This window comes from Arachis duranensis, chromosome 1 (assembly GCF_000817695.3).
Source record: "Arachis duranensis cultivar V14167 chromosome 1, aradu.V14167.gnm2.J7QH, whole genome shotgun sequence".
NCBI lineage: Eukaryota > Viridiplantae > Streptophyta > Magnoliopsida > Fabales > Fabaceae > Arachis > Arachis duranensis.
Window position 1 is genome coordinate 9466732 of NC_029772.3, and position 10494 is coordinate 9477225.

The 10494-nt window shown below is 35.7% G+C and overlaps 2 protein-coding genes across 2 annotated transcripts in view; one reads left to right on the top strand and one right to left on the bottom strand.

The window, feature by feature from the left end:
- Nucleotides 1–7324, top strand: part of LOC127745724 (DNA-directed RNA polymerase 1, mitochondrial-like) — a gene marked incomplete in the record, with an annotated part of 7669 nt that extends 345 nt beyond the window's left edge. The window contains 19 exon segments of the mRNA XM_052259279.1: nucleotides 1–395; nucleotides 922–1218; nucleotides 1527–1781; nucleotides 1867–2000; nucleotides 2104–2164; nucleotides 2313–2371; nucleotides 2714–2957; nucleotides 3252–3383; nucleotides 3486–3902; nucleotides 4137–4187; nucleotides 4541–4611; nucleotides 4844–4928; nucleotides 5137–5289; nucleotides 5376–5450; nucleotides 5574–5663; nucleotides 5761–5808; nucleotides 6077–6191; nucleotides 6303–6406; nucleotides 6486–7324. Of these exon segments, the coding sequence (XP_052115239.1) occupies nucleotides 1–395; nucleotides 922–1218; nucleotides 1527–1781; nucleotides 1867–2000; nucleotides 2104–2164; nucleotides 2313–2371; nucleotides 2714–2957; nucleotides 3252–3383; nucleotides 3486–3902; nucleotides 4137–4187; nucleotides 4541–4611; nucleotides 4844–4928; nucleotides 5137–5289; nucleotides 5376–5450; nucleotides 5574–5663; nucleotides 5761–5808; nucleotides 6077–6191; nucleotides 6303–6406; nucleotides 6486–6596 (2897 nt within the window).
- A 426-nt stretch (nucleotides 7325–7750) lies between these two features.
- Nucleotides 7751–10494, bottom strand: LOC107477183 (amino acid transporter AVT6A; the record flags this gene model as incomplete). The annotated part of the gene is given in 5 exon segments (XM_016097163.3): nucleotides 7751–8264; nucleotides 8611–9076; nucleotides 9419–9622; nucleotides 9716–9868; nucleotides 10391–10494. Coding segments are annotated over 5 exon segments (1066 nt in total), but the record flags the coding sequence as incomplete, so codon positions are not given.

The window sequence follows — 10494 nt, forward strand, 5'->3', positions numbered from 1 at the left end:
CCGGCAGGACCCAGATACTACCAGGGTTCCAGTTTTTGGGTTTCGATAAAGTTGGAGTCTTTGCACCGAGAAACGAACTGGGTGGATCCAGTTTTTCGTTTTCTGAGGAACACTTTGGTTTTTCTAAGTACTTGAGGTTAGCTAGATATTATGGTAGCGCTGCTGAGGCTATTGAATCCACTACTGATACGGAAGATGATTGTCCCACTTCCAATGAGGTTCAGAAATTGTTGGAGCATATGTTGAAGGAAGAAGAGAAGGGAAAAGCAAAAGCCCAAGTGGAAACGAAGAACGGTAGTGTTGAAGGCATGGCTAACTACAAGTTCAAGATGCTTCGGAAGAGGCAGATAAAGGTAGAGACTGAGGCATGGGAAGAGGCAGCTAAAGAGTATCAGGTATAGAAGATGGTGGAAAATTGAAAACTTCAAATTTATATGTATATATGTCAGATACTTTGTAGTAGCACTAAATTCAATCAGCCCAATTTGATTGAAAGTCTCCGCTTAATAGACCAAGTGTACCCAATTGCATATATATCTAGTTATATCCCAATTTTAAAAGGATTTGATACTTAATCTTCTCATTTTGATCATGAGGGTATTGCAGGATTCAACAGTTAGATTGATGAAATTTAGTGTCTCTAAGCATATATAAAGGAAGTTAGCAAGTTAGAAAAGCATAATGTGTTCTTTAATGGCAATTTTTTGTTTTCTGAAATTCGGCATGTTTTGATCGCCAGGATAATATTACGGTATCAACAGTTAGTTTGTTGAAATTTACTGTCTTTAACAATTTATTCAATGAAGTATATAAAATAGCCCTTGGTGTAACTGGATCTATTTCCTAGGGGTAAGAGAGAGAGGGAGAGGTGTGGTGTGTAACCTAAGTAACTTAACTAACTAAAGTCATATTCGATATCAGGAGCTATTGGATGACATGCGTGAGCAGAAGCTTGCACCCAATCTGCCTTACATGAAATCGTTATTCCTTGGTTGGTTTGAGCCTTTGAGGAATGCAATTGCTGCTGACCAAGAGTATTCCAAACGCAATGTGCATAGGTTGAGCCATGCTCCTTATTTCAATGAGTTGCCTGCAGAGATGATGGCTGTGATCACAATGCACAAGTTGATGGGGTTGTTGATGACCAACAGTAATGGAGTAGGCAGTGCCAGAGTGATCCAAGCTGCTTGTCAAATAGGTGAAGCCGTTGAACACGAGGTATGAAATATTGATCTGATAAGGGAAACAATCTAATATTTGAGCTATAATTTGTATGGTAATTCCAGTAATCTAGTTTGGTTATGTGTCGTGAAACTTCCCTTGTGTTACAATCTCACAAACGTCAATGCTCAGTCAGATGAAGGCTATGGTTAATACAGTGCTAATGTCGCTTGGATTTTGTGTTCAGAAATAATGTGGTCAATTCCTGTTTTTTGGTTCAAATTAGATTGTTTCTTCTATGAATTCAAAATAATCAAGTTTTCAACTTTTCATTAACTGAAACTGTAACCTTGTATGTGGATCAGGCAAAGATATACAGATTTATGGAGAAGACAAAAAACACGAAGAGTGCAAATGCCGACAAGCCTGATGGAGGATGTGCTCCTGAATCCATAGAAACGGGCAAACTGAAGGAAGAGAAAGAGAAAATGGCTAAGGACCAGAAGAGACTCAGGAAAAAGGTTTCCATGTTGATGAAAAAACAGAAGCAGCAGCAAGTGTTGGGAATTGTTCGGGGTCTAGATGCTTCAAAGCCTTGGGGACAGGAAGGTCAAGTAAAGGTTTGTGATGTTCTTGTTGTACCGACGAACATCGCATGGAAGATATCTTATTTTTATTTTATGACATAGTTATTTTGAATTCCAGGTTGGTTCCCGTTTGATGCAATTGTTAATAGAATCAGCTTACATTCAACCGCCTGCTAATGAAATTGGAGATGCTCCACCAGATATATACCCTGCATTTAAGCATACTCTTAGAACTGTGACAAGTGATTCTCAGTGAGATTTGTAGCTCCTCTCTTTAATCTTTTTTGTCACAATCAGTGTCTTTAATGTTCTACTTCTCTTTTGTTTCTCACCTGAATACTTTTTGCTTGATTAGGAGTAGGAGATATGGTGTTATTGAATGTGACCCACTGGTGCTCAAGGGCCTTGAGAAGACTGTAAGTGACATTTTAAGGTCTCATATCCACATTTCTGAGTAGGTTATTTAGACAGATTTTGTGTCTCTGTATGTCCAACATCACATTTTCTTTCATACATTGAAATTCATGAAGTGATGCTAACTTCAAACTGTATTTACATCAACAGGCTAGGCATATGGTCATGCCCTACATGCCAATGCTGGTTCCGCCTATTAACTGGACAGGGTACTTCATATACTTTTTCTTAAATAATTTTATTTGTAATATTCTGCAAAGCTCATTGAACCTTTGGCCTTTGTTAGCCTAGTTTATTTTATTTGCATAAAGCCAAGTTGCTCAAAGTTTTTGCAACTAGCAACATTTGAATCATAAGTTCCTTTTTGTTTTCTATTTGGGATAGCAGAAATTCAAAGATATTTGCTGTTCCAATGTCATAGCCTTTTTTTTTTTTAATTCAGATCATAATGGCACAAAGCTTGAACTTGTTCAGCCAATTAGGTTGAACTGTTTTGATTGCTAATTTATTTATTTATTTATTTTTGGCGAAAATGTTGCAATATTTTGTAGGTATGACAAAGGAGCATACTTGTTTTTGCCATCATATGTTATGAGAATACATGGAGCAAAACAGCAACGTGAAGCAGTTAAACGGGCTCCGAGGTGTCAAGAAATTAATTCTATTATCATTTATGGTCAGGCCCTTAATACTCTTGGCAGCACCAAATGGAGGATAAACAAAAGGGTGCTCAATGTTATAGATCAAATATGGGCTAACGGGGGATGTCTTGCTGACTTGGTGGATCGGGAAGATGTGAGTACCCGACAAACTTTGTTGCTATGTTATTTGTCTTACCCCCATATACCTTCAAACCTTAGCCCATTCAACTTCATGAAAATGATCATGATTTATAATTGCTTCACAGCAAAGATTTGTATATATACAAATAAAATATTTCCATGTCACCAAATAATTAGATATGGCAATTTTGATACTCCTTTTACCCTTGCAGAAAGAAACTAAAGCTGCTTAAAAGAGAGTAGAAATTAAACTGACTTGGGTGGATGAGTCAATATGTTTTGACACTATTTCATCTTAATCTTAAAGGTTCCCCTTCCAGAAGAACCAGATACAGAGGATGAATCAGAAATCCGAAAATGGAAGTGGAAGGTCAAAGCTGCCAAGAAGGAGAATAATGAGAGACATTCACAACGATGTGACATTGAGCTTAAACTTGCCGTAAGAAGTCTCCTAATATTCTTCAAATAGACTAGTAATATGAAATTATTTCCATGAGAGAGAACATGTCAGCACCAACACATTGGCTAATTTTGGCTGTAGGTTGCACGAAAGATGAAGGATGAAGATGGCTTCTATTATCCTCACAATCTTGATTTCCGTGGGCGTGCATATCCCATGCACCCACATTTGAACCATCTTGGTTCTGATCTATGTCGAGGTGTACTCGAGTTTGCAGAGGGGCGACCTCTGGGAAAGTCGGGATTGCACTGGTTGAAAATACATCTGGCAAATTTGTATGCTGGTGGTGTGGACAAGTTATCTTATGAGGGTCGAATAGCATTTACCGAGAACCACGTGAATGATATATTTGATTCTGCAGACAGACCACTAGAAGGAAATCGTTGGTGGTTGCAAGCAGAGGATCCTTTTCAGTGTTTGGCAGCATGTATCAATCTCTCTCAAGCATTGAGAAGCCCCAATCCTGAGGCTACAATTTCTCATATGCCTGTGCACCAGGTATCTTCTGCCGAGATTTCATAATTTTTATTTGGGAACATATGTAATTGTGTGATTTGGCCTTCTAATTGTAGGAAAGTTCAGTTTAAACGGTGTACTACAATATTGTTCTGTTATTTTCTATTCATTTGCCATAAGCATGCAAGTTGTGAAGTTGAGAATTGAGAGGGCAGATAATCATAGTTATGATTCTTAGCATTAAAATTTCTTTTTATATTTCCCCACATTTTGTAGGATGGTTCTTGCAATGGCTTACAACACTATGCAGCACTTGGCAGGGACAAGGTAATACATAACTGAACATTTTGTAGATGTTACATTGTTTCCATTGTACTGAATAATATGGTCTTGGTACTGCTTAACTTTTGTGTATCATGGAAAGATGGGATTGTTAAAACTTAAGATTTGATGCTCTAATTTCGTCAAAATGTTAACCACCGCATTTTATATTTGTCAACAAGCAGCTGCCCCAGCATTATACCTAACAATATTTGATACATTCTTTTTTAATTTGCCTTTGAAATAAAACCCTTTCTGTTGTATGGTCGATTGAAATTTTTGCAGTTTTATCCTTCTCTTTTTCTTCTTTTTAATTGTGGATCATCTTAGATTTTCTGCATTCCTTTTTCTTTTTGAAGTTGGGAGCTGCTGCGGTTAATCTTGTTTGTGGAGACCAGCCTGCAGATGTGTATTCGGGCATTGCTGCCAGGTAATCAGCACTGTGAATTATACATTATAGACTGCGGAATAAATTATTCTAATCGACGAAGCAATTATCAACTTTTTTTTTCTTGATGCCACTCTATCAACTCAAGGAGTTGGTTGCATTTGCCCTTGCATTTGTAGTAACCCCTATTCCCTTCTTGAATTCTATTATCATTTATTTCTCGTTTTCAATAATCTACCTGTTTGATGTTTTCATATTTGGTATTATGGTGCAGAGTTCTAGAAATAATGAAGAGGGATGCAGAGAAAGATCCTAAAACTAATCCCAATGCATTGCATGCTAAGCGTCTGATCAGCCAGGTCTCGGTTCATTTTCAATTTTTAAAAGATAATTTTATTTATTAAAAAATGTTTGTTTTAATATTCTAAAATGAAAGACATGCATGTTAGACTAAAGATTTTGCTATGAATGGTGGTTTTTGTTTTCCTCCTTCGGAATGTGAAATGACACCTCTATGTCATCCACTGTTACATTAACTAAACACTTTATCATTATTGACACCATTAGGTGGACCGAAAATTGGTTAAACAGACAGTGATGACTTCAGTCTATGGAGTAACTTATATTGGGGCCCGAGACCAGATGAAACGTAGGCTAAAGGAGCGTTGTGCCATTGAGGAGGATTCGGAGCTGTTTGCTGCTGCTTGCTATGCCGCAAAAGTAAGAGAGAATTTCATTCTTTGGTGATGTATATACACATTTCCGAAGCCGAGCATTGTTATCTACTGATGATTCTCTTTTCATAGACAACTCTCACTGCCTTAGAGGAGATGTTTGAGGCTGCAAGAAGTATCATGGGCTGGCTAGGTGATTGTGCTAAGGTATGACTAATTTTGCTTTGAATGGCATCACTTAAAAGAGTGAGTGAGTGGTTCGATTTTTTATGCTTTTAAAATATATATAGCTAATGCTTCTAAACTTCATATATTTGAACATGGAATTAGGTGATAGCTACCACAAACCAAGCGGTTCGGTGGACTACTCCCCTCGGGCTTCCTGTAGTACAACCGTACCGACAATTAGGAAGACATCTTGTAATATTCTCAATTGTCAGCCTTATCTTTCATTGTGTATAGTATCTGAAAATCAATGAAATTAAATCATTAACATGCACAATTGAATTCAATGCAGATCAAGACTTCCCTTCAGATATTGACATTACAACGTGAGACTGACAAGGTAACTATTAACTTGATCATAACTGTCAAAACAGACCCCATGCTACAGAATTGTGTAGTTACTTTAAAAACTAATTATAGTTCTATTCGAGTCACTGAGTGTCGTGAAATCCTGTATTTGTGAATCAGACTCCTTATTTTGGATGATTAAGATCATGGTTCATCTTGACATTGTATAATTTAGACTAATTCATGTTTTTTTTAACTGAATTTCACTATCTGGTCTCTTCAATGAGATAAATATTTAAATTATCGCATTTATTTTACAGGTCATGGGTAAAAGGCAGAGAACAGCTTTTCCACCGAATTTCGTTCACTCTCTTGATGGTTCTCACATGATGATGACTGCAGTTGCTTGTAAAAAAGCAGGGTTGAACTTTGCAGGTACTTACTAATTATGTAATTCATATAGTAAAATATATAGCACATTCATACTTGTATATATCTATATGTACATTAGAGTATTCTTTTTAATCCGGAATTTCTTAATTTCAGGGGTGCATGATTCGTATTGGACGCATGCATGTGATGTTGATGATATGAACAGGATACTTAGGGAGAAGTTCGTCGAACTCTATGAGGCTCCAGTATTAGAAAATGTAAAGTATCTCTAGTTTAGATTACAAGCTTCTTTATACAGAATTATTTACCTTTTTCTAAAACTTTTTTTATTAACAGTTGCTTGAGAGTTTTGAGAAGAATTTCCCAACCTTGAAGTTTCCTCCCTTACCGGAGCGAGGAGACTTCGATCTTCGAGAGGTTCTGGAGTCTCCTTATTTTTTCAATTAGACTCGAACCTAAACGCGAGTTGCCTATCTAATTATAATTCCCCTTGGCTTCATCCAAGTATGATGAATTTGGTATTATACCTAGTTCCTACTAGTCTTGCATGAGATTTCGAAAAGCTCAAGAACAAGACATGAAAGAGGACACAAAAAATGCAAAGCAAACTTTGGGATATGGCAAATTCACTGTCCAATAGGAACCAAGAACTTCCCAACACAATGCTGAACAGATATGCTTTCATCCATGAAGAGATGTCCAATGCCAAATCCACTCTGTTTATATAACAAGGAATCACATGATCCAACCGGGGAATCCATCTCGGTCCGGCGCCATCACTGAATATTGATTTACAGGTTTAGAACCCTGCTTGAATCAGTTGTAAAAGAAGATTCAGCAATATACAGCAGCCAATCTGTTTTTTGGTTCATAGTTGATAACACTGCTGAATAGTGTGATCATTCTAAGTACCAAGGAGATTTTCATCAGATGGCATGCTTCAGAAGAACCAATTTCTTTTCTTTGTTTTTGCTTCTTATATAGGTTTGTATTTTTAGTTTAATTGTTATTCTTTTTGTGGATGATGGGGAGAGGAGAAAAGATGAGAAAGCATATGTACCAGTTGTTTTTTTTTTTTTTGAACAAGAGAGCTCAACACAATAAGTGGAGTAAGAACAATCAGTTTTTATAACTTGATAGAAATGTAAAGGCAAATTTATATCAATAAAAAACATTATTACCTGAATTTACATACTTGTATTCTCTCTGTTTCTTTAAACTTTCTCATTTAATTTTTGTTTTCAGGAATAAAAGCCTAACTTATTAAATTATAATAACCAATCCTCTATGGAAAATTAATTATCTTGTTTGTTTATAGGGAAAATATTTTATTAATTTTAATATTTTTAATATAAAAAATACCTAATTACAAAATTAAAAACAGTTTAGGAATCAAATTGAAAAGAAAAAAAAATATAAAAACCTAATTAAAAATTTGGTAAAATTATAAAAATTAACAGAATAATAAAACTATTTTAATTTGATGTATAATCATATAATGATGCTTTTTTAGCTCTTCTTCTCTCTCTCTCATTTGATACTCTCTTATCATTATCCATTAATCATTATAGTGATTACACTTTTAATTGTAATCAGTAATATTGACACTAAAAGTATTCATTTATTCAAGGGGCAATTAACATTAGAAAGAATGTAGAATCAAGTACCAAACTAAATTGGTAGTTGATTATTACCATTCTCCCCAAAACTAAATCTGCTAGGCACCACTTAAGTTCTCTGAAAATTATGAACATTACATGTAAAATATGTTTAAATGTTCACATAGTTTTTCACTTTTACTTTCAGTTCCTCTTCCAAAACTCTTTGCAGTGAGTCTTGCACTTCACTTTTTCAAACTCAATCCAAAAACAAGTTCATTCTCTGGTTTCATTAAAGTGTTTGTTTTGCTTAAATTGCTTGGAATGAGAGTATGGAACTTTTATCTATCAATGGTTACTTATAGGCACTTTAATCAGTCAATGAAGATCATCAACTTCCTTCCTGAACATGGAATTGGCGTTACTGTATATCGCTATGATGTTTGAGAATATGGCAAGAGCGATCATTATAACAGATAAAATCTTGTCCTTCTTTGATGCAATGCCATGGGAATCCCTGCAAAACCAGAATTATATGTCAGCTTCGAAAATGCATCTATGACATAGCTTTTTGAAAGTTCATAGCAATTTCAATCCCAATAGCTTTGTTTAACATGGGGGAAAAAAATTCCGGGGAAGCTTTCATTTACTCTAGCTTCTGCCGTGGATTAGTCTTACTTCTACAGAAAGCAAAAACTTGACACACTCGCATTTCACGCCTGTGAAATCGAGTTCAGGGTTGTAGTAGGATGATGAAAGGGTTCAACAAAAAGATTCACATAAAGATTCACTACAAAGGGTTCAACAAAAATCAGCATGATGAAATTACCAAAAAGTAATGAACTGTGACTAAGAAATCGCACCTTAGAGCGATCGCAGCTGGGAAAATAAACCCAAGGCAAACAGTGGCAGTGGCTCCAGTGAATTGAAAAGCATCCCATATGCTTGGTATAAAGTTTGCAGCTATGTACACTAAAGCAACAAGTCCGCTGGTGATCGAGACAAATCTACACTGATCTGAATTCAGTGGCCTAGCTGAAGGAAAGATGAGATCGTCAAAATTGAAGCGCAACGAGAAGAAGATCACCGGGAAAACAAGCATGAGGTGGAGAGCATAGCTAATGCGAACAACGTCGTTAAGGAGACTGCTGTAAGGGATGCCAAGATCAGTATCAAAGTTGGCTAGCACATCATCCAGAGTTGATTCACCAAATAGGAGGAATCCGAATAAGGCTGTAAGAATATAGATGCTCGAACTCAGAGAGAGTGATGCGCGCACAACCGGTTGTATCAACGAGGAGTCTCCTAGCTCCTTGTCTATTGTATGAACTGCAGAATACAGAAACTTTGGTGAAAAAATTCTTCTAACACCTAAACTTGCTTAATATTATTGTTAGTTACATCAATTATGCAAGTAAACTAAAAAAGCATACATAAAGAACTATGTCATATTAGAAATCCTAGGAAGTATTAATATACAATAACCATATTCTCAACAACAGAAGAAAAGAACATGATTTGTAAGTCATAATTCATTTTATTATGCATTGAAACCCATGAAATCCACCCTGCTTTTCTTCCGCTCATGAAATAATTCCTACTAGGACATGTATCAGACAGAAAACATTGTTCACTGCTACATTTGCAATAGCGAAAAAAAGTACGACTTACCATTGTAATGGCACACAAATGCTGTCACAAGAACTGGAACTGCTGTGAAGAGATTCCATAGAGATGCACTATCAGTAACGTTTGGAAGTAACCGCGGACTAGCAATACTGCCATTAAACAATTTAAACAGTGTGATTCCTGCAGTTATGACTAGAAACACGATCGCCAGAGCCACCGCTAAAGCAGAAGAATACCTCAATGAATCTGCATACCAATACAAGAAGATTACTCAACTTTGCCAAATGCTCCAAAATTATGTAACATTGCTAAAAAACTTGATAGTATTGTTGTTGCTACCTATTCTCTTAACAAATGCCAATGGAGCAAATATGAAAAGGGTTGTAACAAGAAGAATGAAATAACGGCCAGTCCACCAGCATTCACCAAACCATCCTTCTAGCACACCAAAATGGTGAATTCCACTCGACGATGTTCCAGAAAGCACATCACCTAGAAATCCATCACAAAGCAAAAACAAACTAAACAATTATTGAATAAAAAATAAGGGTAAGTTTGTTTCATACTTATCTTGCCAACATTCACATATTTGTATGAATTTTATAAAACAATCAAAACTTCAAAAAGGTTGTCTTCAGCTTTTCTAGAAAACCCTAAACAGAGCAATTTCTAAGCAACATCAATTTCCAGTCACTTCAACTATAGATTATATATTCACATATAAATCAAGCTATAGAATTACTTTTCTGGATATCATAAATAAACTAGGCACTCTAAATTCATCCACTTCAACTAGAGAAAGACAATATTCAATATTCAACACACAAAATAGAAACCAAGTCTTGGTCAATTGCAACACAAAATACACATTGAAATGAGTTAAACACTACATATATTTATACACAGATATATAATAACTGATTTTTAACGTTCACATAGCATTTTTGATATATTAATTTAGTTGAATCGATATTTATTTCGAAACAGAACAAATACAAAGTTTGAAATGTATACCAATTATAATCATATAGACAACAAGTATCCCAAGATTATTGATGAAAACAGATATCTGAAGCACCATTGTTCCAAGTCTTCCAAAAGCAGAACCCATGACATGA